This window comes from Pseudopodoces humilis, chromosome 15 (assembly GCF_049639895.1).
Source record: "Pseudopodoces humilis isolate 2021_Gansu_Grassland_sample_001 chromosome 15, ASM4963989v1, whole genome shotgun sequence".
In the NCBI taxonomy this organism is placed as follows: Eukaryota; Metazoa; Chordata; class Aves; order Passeriformes; family Paridae; genus Pseudopodoces; species Pseudopodoces humilis.
The window spans coordinates 1,605,242-1,631,309 of NC_142214.1; the positions used below are offsets into that span (position 1 = coordinate 1,605,242).

At 38.3% G+C, this 26,068-nt stretch overlaps 1 protein-coding gene across 1 annotated transcript in view; it reads right to left on the reverse strand.

The window, feature by feature from the left end:
• The window catches only part of DIAPH2 (diaphanous related formin 2), a 169,719-nt gene that overhangs the window by 71,821 nt on the left and 71,830 nt on the right, over nucleotides 1-26,068 (reverse strand). Inside the window, exons 23-24 of the mRNA XM_088062749.1 lie at nucleotides 25,399-25,528; nucleotides 15,204-15,329 (exon numbers count right to left, since the gene is read on the reverse strand). Of these exons, the coding sequence (XP_087918875.1) occupies nucleotides 15,204-15,329; nucleotides 25,399-25,528 (256 nt within the window). The remainder of the gene's footprint in view (nucleotides 1-15,203; nucleotides 15,330-25,398; nucleotides 25,529-26,068) is intronic.

Here is a 26,068-nt window from a genome sequence, read left to right on the forward strand (position 1 = left end):
AATTTTAGAAAAACATGAATTGCCGTGGAGTCAGCAGATTGCTGTCGTGAGCAGCTCACCAGAAAGAAATACATATAAATGTACAAATTTATTTAGTGGATCCTTTGGAAACAATTTCACATAATACAAACCCAAAAAATGATCAAAAAGTCATAAAAAAAAAGAAAAATATTTTGACAATTCCAGATTTGCAGCCTATTCTTGGAGACAGAGCTCCCAGTTCTCCACTGATGTTGCACACTCACATTAGAAATAACCACAGTAAGCACTAAAAATCCCCAGTACTGCCGCTGAAAGTTGATATTTTAAAGCACCACTCTAAAAATAGACACTGTAATTTCAACATTATTATTTTTTATCTATTAAGTACCAAACTGCAAGTAAGAAATGTCTTTAACAAACGGCCTACAAGACAAAGGGATGTCAGCAAGACGGATGAACGGGGTGAGCAAAGAGAGAATTGAGTATTTCAACCGTGCTTAATTTTGTAGAAGACAAAGCAGAGCTGTAAAGACAATAGTTCCCAGTCACAGACCATGCAATATTAACAAAGTTACTGACAGACTCTGTGTGCTTCATCCAACCTTCCCAGCTGTAAAATATCAGTAGTTTAAAAGATCCCCTGGAAATGTCCTGATTGAGCCTCATTCCAGGGGAGCACAGTCAGATATGCCAACATTACATCATAACAAAAACTAGTGAGGAATCTGAGCTGTGTCAGCTCTGTGTACCAGCAATGCTGAATTCCAGCAGTTTTCCTGAAAAGAGATGGAAGATTTACTGAGAGCTCATTTAAAAACTCTAAACTTGGTTTTGTTCTCGACACTCTAAACCAAACCAAAAACCACAGATTTTTTCACTGGCAAGTTTAAAGGTGCTTGTTCAAGTAGGAGAAAGTACTTTATTTGGAAGCTCGTTTTTACCACATTTTCTTGTAAAACACTGCAGAGCAGGATTCTGGCTTGAGGAACCACCAGGCTAAAAATCTGCTTTAACTTGTTAGAAGAGAATATTTGAGTCACGGTGTCATCTTTAATGAAGGCTGCACAAGAGCTCTTAGTTTCTAATCTCCCAGCTCATTCATAATAGAGCATTCTCTGAACTGAACTGTGGCAATGCAAACAGGACTTATTAACTGAAGACAGAAATTCAGCTTTAATAGCAGTAAGTCATTTCCACTGATAGCTCTATTTTCACCTGCTATCAGGATGTAAACACATGCTAACAATTTTATCACTAACACTCCATCCATAATGCATCTCTGTGCCTGCACAGCAGCCAAGACTTCTGGAGCATACACAGATAATTATGAATCCCAATTATATCCCTAATCTTTTTTTCCCCATTGGAAGCCTTTGCAAAAACAAAACAAAACAAAAAAAAATTGCAGAAATCTTCATTGCAAGACACTTCACTCTACCCAAATTAGAACCCAAAGAAACCAAGAGCCATAGCAGGAGCCCAACTTTATCTGTGTACACAAAATCATGTGCTTCTGAAAAGCTTAAAGATTCCCTAATAAAACACCCATAAAAAGCTCAGTGTGAGAATTTCCTTCTCATTACAAAGCAAATTACCTCATCAGTCAGCATCTGACAGAAGAGCTCAGGAAAAAACCCAAACAAACCAAACCACAAAAGATCAGTGGATTCTCAGCTACCTCTGAGCAAGGAGGGCTCTTCCTCTCCCTTTGTTTCATTAGTACATGAAATTATCATTAATTACCAGAATTATGCAACACAATTGCATTTGTTGCAAAAAGTCAGGATTTCAGTGGGTTTTGTGCTCATGGAAATGAAGCACAGGAAGGTCACACCCACGGAAGAACAACCCTGGCTGTGACCTGCTCCTTCTCCCAAAGTCTCAGAACACCACTTAATTTGTCTTAATTAAGATGAAGCTTTCTGACTTATACCTAAATGGCCATAAAACCTTCATCTTGGTAAACACTAAAAAAATCTGTCAGTGTTTACATCCTCTAAGCAATCATATCAGTTCCTAACTCTGCTGCATTCAAACTTCTCCAGGATGAAAAGCCAATTTCCACTGATTCCACCACATTGTTATGCACAGGAGAAAGCCTTTGTCAACATCATTTCAACATCACTTTTTTATTTATACTTCTGTTAACGAGGACACAAAGATCACTGCTCAATTCTCTAAAAGTCCCAGAGGAAGTCTCTGGGCAAAAACTGATAAATGGGGGCCTACTTTATAAAATATTCAGCCCAAGGAGCAAAGCTCCACAGGCTGTGTCTTGAACTGATTTATACCGGGAAAGATGGCTCAAAGATTTAGCTGGCAAATTAGGATTTTCCTGTGGTAGCAAAAAGAAAACCTTAAAAACTTTAAAAACAAGAGCACTTGGCTCTCCAAAGAGAACACAAAGAGCAAAATTTCTGAAGCCACAGGCTAGAGAGAAAGCAAGATCTTATCTAGCTTAAAAAAGCACTCCAAAATTAGAGCTGGGCATTAACCTAAATTAACCTGAACCACTTGTGGGTTTTAGTATTCAGAGAAAGTTGCTGAACCCAGAAATTGTTTTCCCCATTACCCTAACAGAAAAATAATCCCTGAATTCCATGTTCCCATTTTAAAGAGAGTTTTGAGGAGCTCTGCAACTGCTGGAGGCAAAGCAAACCTTTCATCCTTTATCTCCACTGAAGACATCACCAGGATTCTGAAAGTGCCTTCATATTGCCTGACAACAACAATCATCTACATCTTAATTCTCATTTCTGATATTCTGATGTTTAAATAATTTGAAACAGTCTGAAGAGTGGTATTGGTAGCCTTTTTTCAAATATCTTATTTATTTTGTGGTGGCAAACAATTAATCACTATTCCTGCATTAATTAGAAGGCAGCACGGAGAACATGATAGTCAACAATATATCAAACAGAAAATGTTGCCAGAGTAATGGATTTGTAGCATCCCTTCCCTGGAGAACAATTAGATAAAAATCTCTTTAGATGGAGAAAAACAAGAAAGAAAACAACAGAAATGCAGCTTGTACATATGAAATGCTGTTGTTAAATTAGTTTTGCATAATATATTCAAATTAGCTGTGACTGTTTCAAAGAACACAAAGTGTTGACAGGTTCGAACAACAAGAAAAAAACAGTTTTTAGGTATTTCAGCAAAAAAAGCCTGGTGGCCACTCCTAGAAATATTTTATTAGTTTTGGATCACACAATCCAATGCTTTAAGCAATAATTCCAGCTCTGAATCTTTCAGGGAAGGATCTTTGAGCTGTCACCTGCACCCCGTGCTGCAAGCATGAGAGCTGATGGTTACTTCATGGAGAGGAAGCTTTTGGGAAAGGTTGGGGAAGGAGAAGAGAAATTCCCCTCTGGAGTTTTAGTTTTCCCTTAGGGCTGCCATGGCAGAAGTCCTCAATTCCTTGTTTGGAGAAATCTGAAAAACTGTTGATTGCATAATTGTTATATTGTAAATATATATATATTTATATATATGTATATCTTATAAATGTTGATTGTATAATTGTTATATTGTGTATATATATATGTACACATATATATACATATATATTTATATATGTGTATATCTTATAACTGTTGATTGTATAATTATTATATTACATATATACATATATGTATATAGTGTAACTGTTGATTGTATAATTGTTATATTGTATATATATGTATAACTTATAAATGCTGATTATATATATACACAATATAACAATTATACATTTATATCTTATAACTATTGATTGTATAATGGCTATATTGTATATATATGTATACACATCTATATATGTACACATATATATATTTATATATATGTATATAGTGTAACTGTTGATTGCATAATTGTTATATTGTATATATATGTATAACTTATAACTGCTGATTGTATAATTGTTATATTGTATATATATATGTGTATCTTATAACTATTGATTGCATAATTGTTATATTGCATATATATGTATATCTTATAACTGCTGATTATATATACACAATATAACAATTATACATGTATATAACTATTGATTATGTAATTGATATATTGTATATATATATGTATAGCTTATTACTTCTGATTGTATAATTGTTATATTGCATATATATATATCTTATAACTGTTGATTGTATAATCAAGAGGCCACATGTTCCAAATCAAGGAGGAAAAGGAATTTTATGTCACCTGAGGAAAATAATAACCCATGGAACACCTTTATTCAAATTGAGATTTGTTTAGCACAAACAGCTGCTGCACTGGTGTTCACAAACTCAAGCAGAGGAGAAAATGAAAGTGAGAGACTACATTAAAATGAATTTATTTTGCACCTTTATTTTGAATAGGAGGTGCCTATGTAAAGCCACACATCAAACATGATTTGAGTAAAGTGGTGCATGTCCCTCCACTCCTCTTTCCCCCCCCGCCCCAGAAATAATTTTTGGGATTAATAACTTGGGCAATTATTTGCTAGAAGCTCACCAGTGCCTGCCCACGAACTGCCTTGTCCCCAGTGACTGGGATTAAACCAAGGAAAAGTCAGGAAAGTGAAGTTATCCCTCAAAATTCTGTCTCAGACAACAGACACTTGAAAAGGTCCTTTAAACAACTGTTCTGGCCAAGGGAAAAGCCAGGAGCAGACTCACAGGGCAATCAGGATCTGAAATCCATCATTCCTTTACCTCTTGCTGCTCAGTGACATCCCTCCCCTCCAAAACACTTGAGCCCTTCAAAAAAAAATGTGTGAAGTGTGGAGGGCAAAAAGCAGCTCCACCAACAGCAGCAGTTTTGCTAAAGCAGAATCTCAGGACAGTTTGATTTTGGGATTGAAAAGCTGCAGCTCCAGGGATTTACAGAGTGCGCTTCCCCTTCAATTTCTGATTTTAAAATAAGCATACAATAATTAGAGAATGGACTTCTAATGGACTATCACTCTAATAAAGCACAGTGCTTTACAAAAATATCTTTCAGTCATCTGGACAACTTGGTTTAATAGAAATTTAAGGATGAAAGCCCAGTTTCCCTCAGGCAAAGATTTACAACCAAGGAGTCCTTAAATCTCTGTTACATGTACAGAACTAGAGTTTTGTTCATGGAACTTCATTCTTTGGAATCTGTACATGACTTTTTCTCCTGTTTAATTTTCCATGTGCTCTGTGGACTGCTGTTAGAGAAGTTCTGCCCCCAAGCAGCCAACACAGGCTCTTTTTTATTCTCTCCTCCTTCCCCGTGCCCAGCTCTCTCTGCAGCTCCCTCAGCTCTCAGGAGAATTTCAGGGGACGTCTCAAGGTGCAGAACAGAGCAGAGCTCCCTCCATCATCTCAGGGATTCAACCAAAAATCCAACAGAGATCTCTGATCTAATGTCTGCAGTTAAATGTACGAAAATCCATACCAGGCAATTTACAAAATATGTTTTTTGAGAAATGAAAAAAATAGAAAAATAAATGACTGGAAGTTCTTGATTGTCCCCCATCTTCACCTCCTGAGTTTCATTCTGCCTCACATTTGTGACATTCTCCAATTTCCCCTTTTATTCACACTACAATGGGATGCACAGCTTATCTGCACACTCCTGTTCACAGAGCTCTTACTACAACCCAATATGAAAGAATCAATGTAATCTTATGTCTTCTCATATCAGGGCTTTCCTTTGTAAAAAGGAATGAAAATCTGAAGGTAGAAATAAACTGTCAAAGAAAATTGATATTGTGCTTTGCATAACACAATTTTCAGTTGTAATGTTCCAAAGTTCTTGTATTTTAAACTATTAACTTTATGAAAACTCTGCCTTAGTCCAGACCAGTAAAAATACAAAGGATCATTTTCCAAAGGGATTTGTCTTTTCCCTGACATCAAATAGTTGTAAGAGAAATGAACATTGTGCAGTAAAACATGACACATTATTAGGTGCTTTTCAAATTCAATCCAAGCAAAGATTACACCTCAATAATCCTATAGTTATCACCTGGAACACGGTGAGCATTTTCACTTTGCTTTAAGATGGATCAAAGAGGAAAAAAAAAAAAAGAAAGAAAAGAAATATTATGTGATAAGAAAAGGAGTGGAAAGCTCTTAAAAAAGCACAGTTGAGTCTGGCAAGAGAAGAGATTTAATTCTTTCTGTGCACATCTGAACGAGGGGGAAACAAGGAGAGAAAACCCCTTGAAAGAGCAAGAGCAAGGTAACAAAAAATGAGTCCCAAGTGACCCTGAAAATCCAGCTGAACTGGCTAAATTCACCATCTGGGAAAGTTTACAAAAGCTTTTCTTAGACATGACTGAGGGTATATAAACAGAGTTTTACGTTAGTTCACGGATTCAATATTCCTATAAAAAACCAGGATTTTTCATGAAGATGAATTACTAACACTTTTCTTTCATTTTTTTTTTTTGGTTTCTGTGTACTGCTTTAACTTTTCCTCCCCCCAGGTCTGCTCACAGGGATTTCTGAGAGGTTCCTCACCCTCCCAGCCCTACTTTCAACCCTGCCCCACAGCTTGCAGAGTGCCCTGACTTCTCTGGTGTATGGCATCGATACAAAGGGAAAAACATGAAACCAACACTTCCCAGTGCCACCTCTGCACCACAAAATAAAGAACACACCCTTAGCAAACATTCTAATTAATTAATTTTACTTTCTCAGGAACATATTGTTAATACTGCAATTCTTACTGTGCTGACTTTCTGGATTTTTGCCTCACAAGAAAGAGCACAATTCACCCTGCCATGAGCCACATCCTCCCAGAGGCACAAGTCCATTACTGTTTATCTCCATTATAGTGGAAAAAAACCTCTCCAAAGTTTTTCCTCACACTCTTAGGTCTTAATTCCTGATCCACAACCCTTCTGTATTTTTCTTCTTTGCGTGTGAATTATGGACTGACTTTTTTAATCTGGTAATTTAGCTGCTAGACTAAATTTTGTTACAGACTCTCTACAGAAGCAGGTAGAGAAAAATGGATTTCCCAGCAGCCCCTGAAGAAGCTGAATGCTCCCTTACCCTACTGAACATTTTGTTACCTCTCATCATGCTGTGTTCACACCCTTAAGGCAGCCTTGTCTCAAAGCAAATCAACAATTTTCACATTACTGGTCAAGCACTGAAACACAGATTTACTAATAGCTCCCTCCTGGCTTATATCATGTTTTGTTCATAAAAAAATGGAATATCTCATGATCAATTACGCAGGCCTGGGTAGAATTCTTTTCCCAACAATGAACATGAAGATATTAAAATACATAGATATAATAAAGGGAATAAAACCAAGTACCAATCAAAGTGCTGTAAAAAGCTCATACTAGGATAAAAACAAACATCTGGAATCTTGCCAGATGACCAATTTAAAGTTTTTCAAATTCCATTTCACCGAGCAACATGCAGACTACATCAAATTAAGCAATTCACATGAAATATCTAAACAGCACGTCTGTTACTTGATGGCTTGCAATAAAAACAGACTAACAATTCTTTGGCTGCTTAGTGCACCACAGAGGAAAATACAGAATTTCAGTATACCTTCAGGAAAATTTCATGCTTGGAGTGATTAAAAACCCACCCACCCACAGAATCACCCACATTCATCCCAGAAAGCTTCGCCATGGCTCGTTAAAGCTGAGAAAAAGAGGCTGCAAAACAAAGGAGGGGGATTTGGGCTGGAAATGATGGAGGTGTGCTCTGCTTCAAGATACACCTGCTACTCCACACACCCCACAAGAAGCCCCTGTGATTCCACCCTGGCTTGGCAAACTTTCAGATTGATACGAAGACAGACTGACAGTCCTTTCCACCAGGATTTCTCACGTCTCTCTTAGAATTTACTCAGAATAAACAAAGCAGAGGGCAGAAAAGGGAAGGCTGGAACTGCTGAAGCCTTAATTCCTCTGCCACCTCCTACCAAAGACATGCTCATGTTATCCTGGCTCTCAGCAGGGAAACTGGACTTGACCAAGCAGAAGGAGATTAAAGTTGTTTTTCCACAAGGTTAAACTCAACTTTAATTGGGAAATATCTAATTCTAAAAGGGTTACAGCTTAGTAACCGTGCATGCTCAAAGCACAGGAGTAAATGAAGGAAATGCACTTCCCTTTAAATGGCCAGATAAAAAACCTGCACAGCAACTCTGAAATTAGGTTTGTAATGGCATCATGACAAACTGATTGATTGTTTTCCCCCACTAATTTAGAAAGTTGATTATTTGGGACAATAATTAGCAGCATTGCCATTTACTGTATTAAATAACAAACCAAACAACTGTTTCCAGGCATAAGCAGAAAAGGAGAGTCATTCCATTAGAACAGCAAAATCATTCCCCTTTTCTCAGCACTGTATTTTCAGAAGTTCACTTTGTCCAGATTCACAGCACATCCCAGCAAACACAGGTGGGTAATGAGCTGCAGGTCTGGAAAATTTATCTGCAGCAGAACCAGAACACTGAACCTCCCCTTAATTCAGTTCTATCTATTGACCCCCATAACAAACATCCAGTCACACCAAATGTGACACCAGTCATGCAAATATTTCAGAGCTCTTTTGGAAGGGGGATGATTTATTTATTTTATTATTCCAGGGTGAAAAATCAGGAAAGTGACAGGATTAGTAAATGCCACAGGGCCACAGAGGACATTTCTCAGTGGAGATCAAATTGAGTGGTAACAGTTCCATCAGGAGTGTCTGTGAACAACAAGATCTCCAAATAAATAAACAAATAAACACATTTCAGCTCCTGGGACTGTTTGTGTGAGCGTGCCTGGGCTGCTCAGGGCTGGCATTTCAGAATGTGTCACTGATGCTGTCCCCTCAAACTGCAAGAGCTCCTGGCCACGTTTCTAATCCACTAATTACCTTATTTTTAAACTTTTACCTATAAAAAGGCAGCTCAGCACACACAGATCATTCTGTGTGCTGGGGAAACACACTCTCCAAAGCCTAACTAAACAGCTGAAGTACATTTGAGCTCAACAACATCAAATACTGCTGGTTTCTATAGCTTAATAATGTCAATTGAATATAAGTAACTAAATATAGCCCAAATTGCTTGTAATCTGATTTTTAGCTTGGCAGGGTCAGTTCTTCAAGAGGATTCAAACTGCTGAGATGCCACGAGCTTAAACAATTAGCAATGCAAAAACGGAGGAGGAAAACTCTGTTTATTCACCGATGCCCTGAATTTCGGAAAAAGCCTCTAGTTTGGAAAAGAAAAGCAGATTATTTGTACAAACTAATTCTCCCCTATCTTCCATCACTGTGCTTTCAGCAGGGGGATTTTCTGCCAGTGCTGATGAAACCCAGCAGCCCCTGAGATGATTCTCAGAATTACAAGCACCAGCAGTTAAATCAAGTGTGTCTTGGTTGCTTTGGCAGCCCCATTTAAATACCAGGCGAGTGTTCAGAGATAAAAGGTTTTTAAATGTAACCTCTCAGAAGATGATACACTGTCAATTTCCTTCTCAAAAGTGCATTTTAGGGATTCCTTCCTTGCATTTGGGGCAATACAAAATAATGCAAATCTGGGGCACGCAGACTCGGGGCTGTCAAACAGCCAAGCAAATCACTGCAATCTCAAATCTAACACTCAAATCACAAATTTTGCTGTCTTGGAGCTACAAAAACTTCGAAAGGAGCATCCTAGTGCAAAATTTAACATCCACCAACCATGGGATACTTGTTCCTTTGCTCATGCTAACCAATTTGCATAAAACCCTACAGAATAGGTGGCATGAGGTGGATATTCTGAAGAACATTTTATTAATTTATTACCAGTTAATTCTAATTGACACAAGTCTGTAGCAGAGAAAAAAAAATAAATGGGATTCCTGGTACTTCAACACAGTCTCTGCTTCAGAAAGTTCCTTGAAACTTGAACAATTTATGTACTAAAATTAATTGCAAAGCCAATGCATGCAGCATTATTAGGCTTATAATTATTGTTTAAAACGTTTTCCATTTAAACATAAAACTAAAGATTCAACAGTAAATAAATCATTACTTTCCTGTGCTGTGCCTTCAACAGGCATTGCAAAGTCTTTTTCTTCCACTTAGTATTTTAATTTAGAAAAAAAAATAGGGGTTTTCTTGTATGAAGCTAACAAAAAGTTAAATTAGTCACAAGTTTATTTTTTTAAGGAATAATTTCTCACACTTAAATGCAAACAGCTACAGAAATAACAAAGTCTTAAATAATCAATAGCAAATAGAAGTTTCTTCCTACTGCTCACTACAATTTATTGATATTAAGCAAATCCTAAAGTTTCAACAAGTTCATCATTGTTTCACCTTAAACAGCTGCAACTTTTTCCTGTCCCCTAAAGCTTGTTTTGAACTGTAAGCAAAAGGAATAAATTGAAATAAATGCTCAAGACTCTAAGAAAATGCTCTGATGACTTCTGTGACGTAACAGCAACTTCAAATGTAACAAACGAAATAATCCACGCTCCATCTAGAAGCAGGAAAGGAGACTTCTCTCCCTACACAATACTGAGAAGTATTTTATATGGATAAATAACCATAATTCTCCTTTAGTCAAGAGCAGCACTTGCAAATTAAACTGTTTTCAAATGTCATTTTTGTACAAAGAGAGAACAAGAACTTCATATAAATACTGCAAAAAAGGGAAGATACAGGTTTATACCTGACCAGAAATTTGAAAAACCATTGAATGGTTCTCTCTTCCAGTTCCCAAAGCCCTCTGCATTGAAAACCACATTTAAATAAACCACATTTAAATAAAATAGGCAGAAGGCAGTTACATCAAATGCAGGGACATACACAAAAGTTCCCAGAAATGCTCCCTCGTGGGGTTATTTGTGAGAATCCCCTGCTCATGAACAAATTCAGATATTAATGTACATTTTCCTGCAAAAATGAAGACACAAGTACATCCCAAGTTCCAAAACCAGGCTTTGCTGCTTTCCTGCTCCAAAGGAGGCTATTGGGAATTATTATTACCATGGGAATTCTTGTTCCCTGAGAAGGCAGGAGGAAATGCCCAGGGCTGGGAGATGCCAGGAGTGTTCCTGCCATTGTCCCTGGTTCTGGGGCAGGGGGGAATTGCTGTCCTGCCTCTGAGCCAGCTCCCAGCCCCTCTGGATGCTGGGATCCCCTGGATCCGTGCTCTGGGAACGTTTGCTCCTTCCCCAGGGCTGCCCTAAGAGACTCTACAGGAGAATCATCAGCTGATGCTTAATGCACATTAAATCCTGAACATTCCCACCCCTTCAATGTCCCCAGATTTGTCCCCAGATCATTTCTGTACAACTCAAGTGCATCAAGTGAGGAATTAAACCCCTCACATTCCGCTGTGAGGCTGCAATGGTTACCAGATAGAGCTGGGAGCATAAATGCACATCAAGTGAGGATACATGCCTTTCAGGAAGGCAGCTTTTTTATTCCATAAAAAGGATTCTCTTCTAATGAATGGTGTTCCTTGCTGGAAATTAAAATTAGTTCACAAATTGCTGCTGTTCCATTTAATGATAAGATGAATGCACAGTGCTTTGAATTTTTTTTTTTTATCTGCAGTAATTTTTGCTCTTTCATTCATCATTTCCTTAATTTTGCAATTCTTTAAAAATGAGCTTTTAATTCTTCACATGTATGCAATCAGTTAGAAAACCCACATGGCAGCATTGATTGCTCTGGTAGGCACAAGGTTTCAGTAAGTTTGGGCACGTTAATGTCTCTTATTGGGGTAAATAATCCAGATGAAAAGCAGAAAAGCCAAATAAAGTCTCCATTAAAGGATACACCAGTTCATGGGGGACACATTGGAGAAATAAATTCATGGCAGATATTTTATAAAACATATATAATAACATAACCAAATAACATATATATATAAGAACACATTATAATATTTTTATATATTATATATTATAAGAACACAGCCCAAGTTATTCTTGTCCAGGTAGCAGGAGGACAAAAAGCACAAACCCAGTGACCAAATACGTGCCCTGCTGCCCCTTGGAACAGCATTCAAAGCTCCTGCTTATTTCTAGAGGAATAAATTGTTTTCTGGAGGAATAAACTTTAGTGTGTGCGCATGCTGGAAGGGAGAGAGAAGTGGTATTTATTATTCATGTATTTATAGTCCTAAATCAATATGAATGTTAACTCTGTACAAATTTCCATTTGTTCCCTCTGAAATTGCTTTTCAATTCAGTTGTTTTTAATCTCTGTTAATAACATTTACATTGGAACTCCATTAATTTGAATACCCTTCTCAATTCCCAGCTAGACACTCGTGTTTTAACATCACTGAAATCAGACTGTGCACCTACAGCAAGCAAATATAAAATTCAGAGTTCTGCACTTTAGAAAAGATCTTCAATTGGAGGCACAAACACTGAAATAAAACCAGGAGTGAAAGCCAGATTTGGCATAGTCTGTAATTACTTTTCTAAACTGTTAAATCAGACTCCCCAGTGCTGAATGCAAAGGGCTAATTATAAAAGAAACCTCTCCCACTTAAAGCTGAATTATTACAAATTCATCTGCAGGTGAAATACAATTCCAGCCACGGATCAGATAATGAAAAAGTTGTTTCAGGAATCACACGTAAGTTATTTAATACAGCAAGAAATTCAAAGAAGGTGCATTTTAATCCCTTTATTTTCTTCAGCCACACTGTACTGAGATGAAGAACTGTATGTGCTAAATAAAAAACTGATTAAGTGAAGGGAAAAATTATCTTGCTTAGAAACTGACCAAGAAAAAAAAACAAAATGAAAATGCAGGTAGAAGTTCTGTTCATCTTTTTGTTACTCACAGTACCAAAAGCTTATTTCGTTAAAAAAAAAAAGAGTTAGAAAAACTAAAATTACTTATATTGTCTGACAGGATTTGCTTCTGTATTTTGAATATTAATTTCATTAATAGAAATTCATATTATGAATGGTATTTTTCTTGTCACTGGCCTCCTACATTAATGTGACACTCCAAAGAGCATCATCCTCACATCCTCTGAAGAAAGTCTCATCCTCAACTACTGGTGAATAGCTTTGTTTATGACAGGAGTAGAAACTATGCTTTGAATATTATAATTGATGCATCCTAAAACTCTACTGAGACATCTCAAATTTTCTGAAACACTCAGGGAGATGTTCAGCCTGAAATTCTGTAACTTTCTAATCTCAGGATGTGCCATCGCCAACAAATGTTCAGGCAGTGAGGAAGTCAAAGAAATAGATACTGCAGACTAGGGTGTCACTTTTACACCCTCCAAAATTATTCTTCAATCTAATAAAAAATATGGCAGTGTAGAAAAGCTTGAAATATTCAGTGATAACAGAAACAAAGTTGATCACTTGATCTGAGGGGAGGAGACTTTCTGAAACAGAAACACCCCACTTGTCATTAACCCATTAATGGGGCAAACACAACTCCCAGGTGGAATCAGCTCATTGATTCCAGCCTTGCCTCTCCTGTCACACCCCCAGGGCTGCTAAACCAGGCAGGGATGAACAGATCTGGGGTTCTGCTTCGGTTCCAGGACCTGGAATCTACCTGGGAATCAACATCCATGCACTGGAGCCAGGCTGCCCAGGCCACAGGGAATAATTCATTTTCCAACATTTCCTCCTATGTACTTACCTCCTATTTGTACTTGCCAATACAATGAAACATTAGTACGTATTTTTTTAACTCTTTTGCACTGTCAGACCAACTTTTTCTTCTCTAAGAAATTCAGGTGATAAGTTGCAGAGAGAAAAATGTTAAATATTATTTACTTGGTTCTTTTTCCTCACCAAATCATCTGAGTGATACTAATCATCTATAAGTAAACACACAGGCAGCAAAATGAAAATACAACTGAACAATAATTTCTGTGAGCTGGAAAGAGGAGCTGTCAAAGTTAAGAAGGAAAAAACAGTGGTAAAGGTGCATTTCATAAATTGGTTTAATTTACGAAAAAAAGTGGGGCCAATGTGACAGAATTCAGCCTCTGCACAGGACAGGACAATTACAAGGCAATATTCAAGGTTTTTCTGGTGTGAATGAATCCCAGGGAAATAATAATGAGCTTTGTTTAATAGCAGAACTGATAAAGGTGATTACCAGCAGCAGGTCTCTTAACCCTGCGTGGGAGACAAGGGGAAAGGGAAGATGTGAGGAATAAGAAACAATTTTCCACTTTGTCAGGAGTTGTCTCCCTTAAGCTACTTTCCAGCAGCCTTGTCAGAAACTTCAAATAAATCCATACAGAGGAGATGTTAAATATCTACTTGTGAAATTCTGTCACTGACTCCACTCAGATGGTAAATCCTACAAAAAACTGACTTTGCACAGCCACAGCAGCAGGGAGAAATCTTCATTCCATCCACCTTCCAAACGTGATGAGCAGCTGTGAATGGAGCTAAACATCAACCCCATCCTTTTTCTTTCCTCTGAAAAAACCCCCAAACCCATAACTTATGTTGCAAGAAAGGAGAGATATCCCAGGAGCTACCTGAGCTTCTGGAAATGCACAAAATGCCTCGGACTTGGCCACGCACCACACTCCAAATGCTCCCATATTTCCACTCACTGCTGGGATTTCAGCACAATAAAAACCTGGGAATTACTTATTTTTTTTTTAATAATGGGATTTTTCTCAGTCTTTGCTGCATTTTTGTGAGCTTCTTGTACCTTCAGTAGAGTTGTTATTTTAGACTTTTGAACCAAATGAAAGGTGGATTTACAGAAAAGCTAGACAACATCACATTACAGTCCCCCACTGATTTCACTTGGCAGAGAATCCACAGCCTTTACAGAAATTAAAGGACATAACACTTTTGAGTGAAAACAAATATAAATATTCCTCTAAAATGATGTTAAAAATCTAACTTAAAACCACTAACCAAATTAATACTCCACCCTTTTAAAAAACACCACATCTGGAACTAAAATAATAAATTTTAGTCAATTTAGTCAACTTTACTGCTGGTATTTTTCTAAAATTGATTCAATAATTCTTTCTGACAGAACAAAAATCCCCATACTGAGTTTATGGCTGCTCATTGTAACTACTGCCTTCAGGAAAGCTGCCTGGGTATCTCTTGAAAATCTGATTATTTACGCTTTCAGTTCTGTTTGCTTACATTCACCACATCCACTGATGCTTTTTGTCTGCTCTAGAAGAAATGCATGAAAGGAGACTTAAAACCTATTTTCAAGTGCTGCAAATATTTAAGCAGAGGATCAGAATGCTCAGATCAGCAGTGAGGATGTGCAAAAAGGATATGCTCATCTTCTCTACAAACTTATCGTGCTCGTCCTGTGTTTTTGGGAAGTTCTCGATGTCCTTCTCCAGGCGCTGGATCTGCTGGTTCATCGAATCCAGGTTGCTCTTCAGAGTCTGGGCTGAAACTGAGGGTTTAAAAAAAAAAGAGTTTATAAAGCTTCCAGATTCCAAAAAGGGTATCAGAAGGGGGGAAAAAAAACAATGTCAGTATAAATGGTCTGAAAGAGAATGATTCTGTTAAGTAGACTCATATTTTTCTGAATTACTGCTCATAAAAATCCTTCCCTTCATAAAAAGAAAGTGAAAATATCTACTGTAATATACCAGATCATCATATTTAACATTGAAATGTCACCACTTAATTCTACCATTACTTCAAATTATTCCATTTCTATTTAAATTTATGGCAAAAATTCCAATATTTCTAATATTATTATTTCTAATATTCTTTTAAATCTAATTCAAAGATTAAAAACTAACTAGAGTTCAAAGAGATTTCATCTTCTTAATGCATGTACTTGGTTAAATGAATGATCTTATTAATGCACATTTCTGTTACAGGAATGATTTGAAAAAGAGACATGGGGGAAAAAAATGAAATATTTTTCTTACATTGAGATTACACTGATTTCTGGCCCCAGAGCTGTGCTAATAGCTAAGGTAGGTCTGAATAATAAAAGCTGCTGATAATCAAAAGGAAGTAAAGGACTCAAAGTACAGTACACTAATTAAAAAACAAAAAAGAGGGGATTGTAAAGAACTCCTGCTTGCTGTGTGACAAGCTATTCTAAAGAAAAGCACTGTGATGCTAATTTGGATTAAACAACCCCTAATTGATACATCCTGTGAGCAAAAAATGACAGCACCCTTGTGAAGGTGAAGCAATCCCACATCACAAAGAAATTCCAGCTCTGGATGAGAAGTGACAGAGCCTCTGCAGAGAAATTCCTGATCCAGCTGGGGAATTCAAACCATCTGAACACGGAATATTGACTTTCATGGCAAAAATCAATGAGGTCCATTTGTCAGTCTTGTATTTATCATAAAAAGCAATTTGACTTGAGTTCCTCCTCAGCCTTTTGGAAGCCAAGCCTCTCTCCCACTCCATCTCCTCTTGCATAAATCAGTGCTCGCAAGGAAAAACAGAAAATCCCAAGACCCCTTTCCCCCAGCGCAGCCAAGAAAAGCAAATTATTCCTTTTTCTTAAGGAGTTTTTATTATCTTTTGCTGGAAAGCAGTTTGATCCAAAAGTTCCAGTAAGCACTTTCTAAAGAAAAGTGTATTTTTCTATTTTCTTGCTATTTAAAGAACAAATGGCGCCGTGACTCCATGAGATTCAAGAGCAGAAGGAAATTGAGTCACGGTGGGCTGAAAACCAGCACCCAGGAAATAAAAACCTGGTAAATAAGGAAGCTGTTCCCAGAAGAAAATCAATTTTCTGTTCTTTGTAAGTAACGACTCACATCAGCCATAACACTGATTTCACGAGCGTGTTCGGATACATAAGGCACCAATAGAGCTGTCTTTATAGCAGCCATTATCTTGATTTTATTTTCAATTTTATCCACTTTATACTGGCTACCAAAGGAACTACTAATCATGTAATCCTAGAATTACAGTGGAAGTTTTTAAAGCTTAATTCAACTGGGGTGGGAATCTATATTGACCACAGAATCCTTGTAGCTTTTAAATTCCCATTTGAGAGTTAACCTTGAAATCAACCACTAAAACACTCCGAATAACACAAATTATCAAAGCTTTTAGGTTATAGTTGCATTAGTTTAATCATTTGATATTATGATCAAAGCACACATTTTTGCTTGAACTGAAGAACTTGAATTACTGTAATATTTTTATGGGCTGTTGGGGAGTTGGAGAGGGGGACAAACAGCACTGAAGGAAAATGCTGGAACTGAAAAATAAATGAGGAGGATGCAAATGGTCATTCTGTTCATAAAAAGAATAGCAGCTGGTACATAAATAGGCAACATAACAGCAAGTTTAACTGTTGGCAGCAATTTGAAAATATTTAAATGCATGGCCACACAGCAAAAGTTTACTTTTGTCTGGAATTCAAAAGCACAAAGAAATTCAGCAAGCAAAGACAAATAACTGTTAACCTTTGTGATTAAGATGGATGGAAAGTGTTTTCAGCAACACTATCTTATAAAACTAAGTTCAGAAAGCCCCAGAATTAGGAACATCCTGGCTTTGAAAGTAGGGAAGAACTCAAGCCAAGCAACAAGGATGCATCCTAAAGCTGTGCTTCCCATAATTAACTTCTATAGTCACACTCAATTAACAAAAAAATGTTGTAGAATATGCAATTCTGTTCACTTTGTTTCCCCCTAGCCCAGGCAAACGTACAAGTTTCTGTTCAAATAATTTATGAAGTTGTTGTTCTGCAAGACAAATTCCAAAAGACGACAGAACAGGGAACATATATATATAGACTATAATAAAATATCTGCATTTCCTCCCATAAACCCTTTTATTAGAGATTTACTACTTCAGTAATGTGCAAAGGAATCAACATGAATGCCTTCTACTTTCAGGGAAATTCATGTAAATTTCTTCAAACTCTTGCAAGGTTTTAATTTATGAAAGCATAAATTCTACTTGCAGCACAAAGCCATATCCTTGAAACCATTTCAAAATGCACACCCTGAACAGCCTGTCCCCTGCACTCCTCAAAGGCAAGGCTTGTTCACCTTCCATTTGCCCATCACTCCACAGGAAAATGAGGCATTTCATACAGCTGGTCTCAAAAGTGGACATGAAAGGCAGCGTTTGGCCTTCAGCAGCAGGGGCTCTTACTGACAAAGCCTCTCTGGAGCAGCCATTCCAATATTATTCCACTTAATGTTGCAGCAAGAGAGAACAACCAACTAAATCCAGTACATAAATAACTGGTGTCAAGGTAGGAGCGTGAGGCAAGTAGAGAAAATGAGGAAAACATGAAGAAAAGAACCCCAGCAGCAAGAGCCACCAGGAAAAAAAGCCCTGTGTGTAACCCCCAGACACTCAAGGATGAGCAGACCTCAAAAAAAGGGGCAGCAACCTAAAGGACGCCTGGCCATTCATTTCCTTACATTAGCAAGGATAAAAGGTTTGCCACATTTCCAAATGAAAACAAATCAGCTGCAGTAAAGAACCCACCTCACCCTCTCAGCTTCACAGGACAACAGAGACTCCCACCCACAGGGCAAAGGCAGCATTCAAGAAATGGGGAAGTCTGAGAAATCAGAAGTGAGTCAAATTTGCTGACACAGGGAATAGAGAAGGAAGAGTATAAATGAGCTCAGAAATGAATGATGTGGATTCTTGGACAACAGGTTCAGAAAGATATCAAAAGTAAAAGGCAGGGATGGAATTTGTGCAGATGGTGGGGGAAACAGCCTGGAGGAAACTCAGTGTTCTCCCCAAACACCCTGTCTAAAAATGCCACATTAACCCTAAAACCTACATGTGGACCCATCTCCAAGGTCAAAGAGAGGAAAAAAGGCAGCAAAATTTCTCAGTCTGTGCCAGATTGTGTTGATGTGGCTCTTAGTTCAGCCCTAAGAAAAGCCTGGCTTGCTGACAGCACCAGCTCAGAGTGGAAAGAAATGCAGCACCTTGAACGTGCATACCTCAAACCCTGGTGACAAAAGGATTCATGAGACAAAGAGAAAAGCAGAAAAAAAACAATAACAGAAGTTAAACTCAGGCTGCAACTCGCTGCAAAATCTCTGTAACATCTAGAACAGGAGCAAGGTAAGGTGAGGTGTAATAATGCATTGTCCAGACTATTCCTGTCAGTGGCAGACCAACACAAGCACTTGGATCCATCAGTGTTGTCTCTGCACAAATACTGAATGCAACTCAATCGTGCATCATTAAACCCTGAACTGATTAAAAGATTATTTAGCATATTATTATTTAATTACAGTAGAAAATCACAGCCACTGAAGAGATGGCACAATATTATTCTGATGTGGAAGGTAATCATTTCCTTCACCTTATTATTTTCTCTGCATTAATTGCTCCTCTGGAAAAAGCCCTCAAACCAATCCTACCCACTTGTTTTGGAGAAAGCACTTGCACAGTCTGCACGCTAAGGAAGGCTTAGTGAGAGTCTGGTAGAGCAGTTTAGTCCCAGAAAAATGCTCCAAGCAGTTAATCTCACGTGGATGGCGAGCACTGGCTGCTCCCTGCAGTCAAGCTAAGCATTTTGTATTTACATTAATACAGCAATAGTGCCAAAGGTCACACTAATCCCTTCTAAAGTAAGATTGCATCAGGCTGAGAGTCCTCCCCACATCAAGAGGTGAAATGATACATTTTGATTAGGTGCACTGCCTCTTGCATAAGGAATTGCAATGGTCTCTGATCACAATGCAGAACTGGGATGGCCATGTCCACAGCTGGAAAAAATTCTGAAGTGAAAGCCAACAACATTAATTACTTCAGTAAGCAAAAGCAAGTCTGTACAAAGCAAATGAACTCATGGATTTTTAAGTCTAGACAGTATTTGTACCATCACTACATTGTAAGCATACTAACAACTATTTATTTCTTATTGCCTCAGGGCAGATGGAAAGTCTTGCACAAAGGAACAAGAGGCAGTTTGCAGGGAAATGGGTGAGCAAGGACATAATCTGCAGGAATTACAAGCATTGATTACTCAATTCAGGCCAAGTACGTTTCTATTTGTTAAAACAATAAATGTTTAAACACCTCAGGGTCAAAGGGGAAGAACAGTTCCCATCTTACCCAGCTAGAGGAGTCACCATCCTCCTCTTCCAAAATCTGGGAAAGCTTTCTGACACAAAGTCCTGGTGCTTAACAACCAATCCATCATGCAGAACAGACCTTTTCCCTGATAGGATCTTCCCTCCACCTTGTCAAGCTCAGGTGTAAGAGCAGGTGTGCCCACATGGCAATGTTTTGTTTATATCCTATTACTAGGTACTGGAATTTGATCTGAGGAAGCTTCAGAGCAGCATTTTTAACAGACAGAGTTCACTCAAGGATGTGCATTTGCACTTTTGGTTATCATGCTGACATTTCCTGTGCCAGCAGAGCCTCTGAGCTGCAGTGGAAGGGGAAGGGGCAGGGACACAGGTGTGCTCCACCTTTGCAGGCTGTTCCAGAGCTTCAGCACCTGGCTGAAAAAAGACACAGCTCTTGTACCTTGCTGTCACCGTGCTGCCCACCTGTGCTAGGGGTGGAGCACAGTTCCAATGTCAAAGCCCTTTGTGACAAGCCCAAGGAACTCCTGGTTGGGGTTTATTGAGAGATTCCAGGCGCTCTGGGTGTGCCACCCTCCTGCTCTCCCTTGCCAAGAGCAGCCTTTCCCCCAACCCACCATTTACTAACTAAACACCAAACAGTGTCATAGAATATCAGTTTTTTACTTGGACTGACTTTTCATATTACAGCTACAAATCATTTAGGGAACAGATGTCCCAATTTTAGGAAAATAACCCGGAGCATTGGAGCTGATGTGTGAGAACAGCTCTGCAATCAGCAGCGTTCTCCTGGCAATGTGGGATATCACCTCCAGAGCACTCCAGAAACTCGCCCTACTTTGATGTTGATTTAATTACAAATGTCTTTCAAGACCTCAGAAGTTGAGTTTATTTTTAAAAGAGAGCTTATAATTACAAAATCAGTATGTATTAAATGAGCATGCTGAAGCAGAACTGCTGGCAGGGGTGTAAGACAAATTGCAAATGAAGCAGAGGAGACAAGTAAACACAAAGTAAGGAATGCAGAGAGAAGGAGCAAAGCTCCTGTCACACAACCTGCTGCTGATAGAAGAACTCAGAGATGTTGGGTGACTTCATCCAACTGCAGCCTGGCCTTCCTGACTGCCTGACCCACTTCCAGAGCTGCCACAACCTTCCTCACAGCCAGCAAAGTCCAAATTCGACCACAGAAAGGCAGGAGAAAGAACAAAGTGCCATTCTGCAGCTTTCCCCTCTCTCCAGAGGCTTGCATTAAGGAATTTTAAATGGATTACACAACTTAAGACACTTAAAGCAATCTTCACTTCTGAATTGGTTTAACTACAGCCAGAAATTCTTAAATGCTTTAATTTCTTTAATAAGCAACAGCCCATGAGAGTCATTTGGACTGTTCTTTCATTCTGCCCTTGATACTTTCACTTCAGGGAGAGCAGCAGAGCCTTAAAACACGAGCCATACAGAGAGCTGTTTAATGGAGATTCCAAATTATAACTTCAAAATGCACCTCCAGAATGCAGAGCAACCACAGTTCTCTACAGCATTTATTACACACAGACAGCAACTCAAATTATCCTCAAAGCCTTCACAGGCTGGGAGAATCCACTAAACAATTTCTCAGAGCAGAATCTCAGTGAGGCTCCTAAAGGAACTCTTGGAGAAATCTTGGAACTACAACACAAGGAATGCCTGGGAGGTTTCATGTGCCAGACTGGGCAAAACCTGTTCCAGCAATTTCAGCTGTGCAAGGTGGAAATGCTGCAGATCTCTTAGCTAAAACACAGGTTTTTCCTGCTGCAACAAACTATAAAACTTTTTTTTTTTTGACAGAAAAATGGCTGCTGCTTATGAGCATGTTTTAAATTGCTGTACTTCAAAGTGACAGTGGCACAGGATGTTTTAAAATATTTCCCCCATTCTAAAATGATGCCATTAAATCACAGTGAAGTACCTGTATAAAATCTCAAAATTCATATTTTATTACAGGATTTGTAATAAAAAGTACACACATATTTGCATTCCCCAGTGCTCCTGATTGCTAATGGCCTTTCTAGAGAGATGCCTCAACCATATGCCTGCAAATTAATGAAATAAATTTCAATGTCCACATGAGTGACAAATCTGTGCTGCTGTTATTGGTATTTTTTAGTCCACTGCACAGACCTAATTCACCCCACAAGGCACCTTTCACTTGATTTTACTTTCAACAACACTTGAAAAGAACCATGAAGTGGCACACCTTTATATCAGGCAAAGAATTCAGTGTGTTAAGTGCTCAAAAAAGGCCTTGTTATTACTGAAAGAGACTAAAAAATACAGATATTTCCATTATAGATATCCCAGTTTGACAGTTATTCTCCATTTGCTGTGACTCTGCAGAGCCCAGTGACTGCCACTGCTGGCAGACCAAGCTACATCAGGAATATCTCTGATATTCCACAGATAAAAATAAACTGTAGCTGTGGCTTTATGTTTTATTATTTACAGGCACAATATTTAAATCATCAACTGGGATGTAAAACTGTTGCTCTTAGTATCTAAAATTAAGTTGCTGTTATAAAATACATGGCTAACTTATTTTAATCACCTTAATTTTGTGTGTTCCCTATATCACTTTTATGATTTCTGAGACGTTTGACACTCAGGAGAGCCGTAAGTTGAAAAATATATTTCTTTTCTGAGTGATTCCAAACCATACTTTTAACCATGTGGCTGTGTAGAAACATCTGACTTGTAAGGTACCTCTTATTCTTGTTTGGAAATTTCACTGAAGCCCAAAATGGGATGGGAATTTTTCAGGCATTTAATAAAAAAGCAGAGGTTAGAAAGTGGTGAGAGCAAATACCATGAAAAGCAGCAAGTAGGATAAAAAATGAAGTGAAGAAGGCAAGAATGTGCCAGCAAGGCTGGGCCTGGCTCCAAGGGACCAGGGGAAAACACTGGGGAAAAGGGGAAAAGAGGGGAAAAGAGGGAATAGAGAGTTACTGACATCAAACAAGGCACTTCCTCACAGCCCTGTGAGTTTCGGTTGGTTTTCCTGGCACAGCCTGCTTCCAGGAAGAAGAAATGCTTTTCCAGTGATCTCTTGAGAGTTAATCACTTTGACCTTTGCTTGTATTTTCCACAATAAAACTGTTTCCTAATTTATTTTTACTTTTCATAAACCTGCAGGTTGATCTTCCATCTTTAAAAAGATCAACTCTTCTATTATACCTAATATCAGATTATTGAAGATTTTCATGCATGCATGGGCAGTTCATCTAATCCCATTGACCTTTTCATATTAAAATCCAGTTTTATGCTTTATCTGCTCTTTGATTAAAAAAAAATAAAATCAGCTGTTGTTCAGATGCTGGTTCTTCATTCTTCTATGAAAAACAAGCTGAACAGGATTTTTTTTTCTTTACATGGAACTGAGAGCATGCAGCCAAGACTGAAAAGAAGTTGCAGATGCTGAGTGTAGAGTTTGGAAGGCTGGGGCTGTACCAGCATCCATCTCAAATAACAACACTCACCTGCCTTGATCATATTTCCTTATTTAAAATTCATGCAGAGATAATATTTGCTGCTAGATTTCTTCCTATTTTATGAATAACTGAAGCCAGCATCCTCATATCCAGCCAATTTATTCCAAAAGAGGCTTCCCACAGGAAAAATAAACCCAACTGCCCATCCCCAAAACCACTGGTTTATAAAGCACCAAACAATAAATAGGAAGTGCAAATCTCCTCCATGTAAAGCATTTCAACTTCCCACACAGCAGATGAACAGCACAATTACCAAACCCCCAGAAGGAGCATGGGGAACAGTTGAAGCAACTTGCACAAATCATGTTTATTCTGCCAAAAATCTGCCTTGCTCCAGAAAGCAAAGAAAGGCTGAAAGAGAAGTTTTGGTCATTCAAAATGAACAGTAATTTATGTTCTGCTAGAAGTCAGTGCTGTTTATAGGAAATGCAGTTTTTATCTTACAGAATGAAACAAATTTAACTGCAATAAAATCTTTTTCATGTGTTCTAAGCATCAGAATTATTAGAGGCTTTGCTCCTATTAATATGCTTCCTCTGTTTAGGATGCTACAGCTTAACTAAACTTTACTGAATCTTTCAGTTTCATTCCTGAAGTCAACTTACACAACATCAGAGGCTTTGAATCAAACTACAAAAACCTCAAAGCTGCAAGGTCAAGTGTCAGCCACAGAAGAAAAGTCATAAAAGATCATCAAAAGTGCCTGGTAAAGCAGAAGACTTTACAAAGAAAGGAATAAGAAGACTGAATGTCACCTGAAGAAAAGAATTATCAAGTGGTAGAAAACATTTTTGGAATTTAGATAGGATGCCAAACTGCTAGTTGCATAAATAATGAATGTGTTAGTCCAGAGAAGCACAGAATATCCCGAGCTGGAAAGGACTCACGAGGATCCCTGGCCCAGACACCCCAATAATCCCAGACAGCCCCATTTTGTCCTCGGGCCAATCAACCATCCTGCAAAACAGGGACACATTTCATCACCACAAATAAAACACAGGGTAAATGCAGAGAAAAAAACATGGAAAGTTAGAGAAACAGCAAAAAAGTACAATATAGACAGACACATAAAAGTGTGAAGAAGTCTGAGGTGAACCAACAGCAAAGTTGGGTTTGATGGATGAACTATTCCCCAGGTCCTTGGGGAAACAAGAGTTCTGCTCTCAGCAGACAGTTTAAGACAGAAGAACCCAAACTGAAAGCAAATGATGGCCTAATTAATAAAGTATCTGTCTAACAGCTAATCACTGTACTGGAGAGACACTGACTGATAACACTGGAAAAAAGGAGACAAAAATCTCCAGGAGAAAGCCTGGATAGAGCAGGTGGAAAGAGCATCCAACTGCTTCTCACCTCTTTTCCTGCATATTCTTGTGCTCAGGTACTTATCTTCTGATGAAATGGGGAAATTAAAAGTTTGTGTTATCTTTATCTACCAGCTACTCTCACCTCAGCAGAAAACTCAGCAAGAAGTGTGCCAAGCAGCACAGCCAAAACACAGCCGAGAGATGAACCCATCACATCCCCCAGCCTGAACTGCTGCCTGACCAAAAATAACCATCAATTGTTGCCTGTGCAGCACAATTAAACTGCATCTATTCATGTGCAGCCTGGGATTTCTCCAGAGCATGTTGGTTATTTTCCCTCTCAGGTGTGGAAGGCTCCTTGCACCCAGAGCTCACCCCGAAATGACACAAATCCTCAGCATCTCACCCAAATCAATCTCATTATTTTCACAGCCTGCTGCAGGAGTTGCTGCTCTATTTCTGGTTTTCCCTCCTGCCTTCTCAGCTCAATAAATACCAGAAAGGCACAATGCACGTGGATTATCAATGCTCACAGGTTACATAATCCTGCAATCCCAAATGAAATGCTGGAAGGATTTAATGGCAAAGCAAACAACTGCTGCCTTCAGGTGCTTTGTCTGCTTGCTTACCTTTGCTTGCACTCTCCACGTGCTGCAATTCATCTGGAAATTTTAAGATGTCCCGGTAATTCTCCTCACAGATTTCTGCCAGGAAATGCAACAGGGTGGTTTTCTGGTCTGATGATTTTGTGTCTCTAATCTAAAAAAGAAACACAGGAAAAAAAGACAAAAAGAAAAAAAAAATCTTAAAATATTTCAATAAAGTGAATATCGCAGACTTCAACTCGTTAAGAAAAAGTTACCTATAGGGGTTGCCTGCAAAAAAACAGATTCAAAAATTAATTCATTTAAAAAAATGAAATTTCTTGAATTCTTCATAATTTAGGACTACAAAAGGAATCTACCTTGCATTTTAAGAAATTAAGAGACATATTTTAAGAGAGAATGATTAATTTTGATGAGAACAAGAACTGAAGACAGTCCATAAAGTTCTGAGATTTTAGCACTGCCAGTTCAGAACCCCCCAGATAAAAAATAGCTGTGAACAAAGATTAAACAGAACTGAATTTAGAACATTCCTTCAACACCATAAAGAGCAAATCTCTGAAGGAATCCCTGAAATGTTGCATAGCTGGACCTCATGCTAACAGAATTTACATTTTGACCAGTCAAATTAAAGGAACTCCTTCTTGTAAATCCACAATCTGTTCTTGGAGCAAAATCCAAACCATGCTGCTTT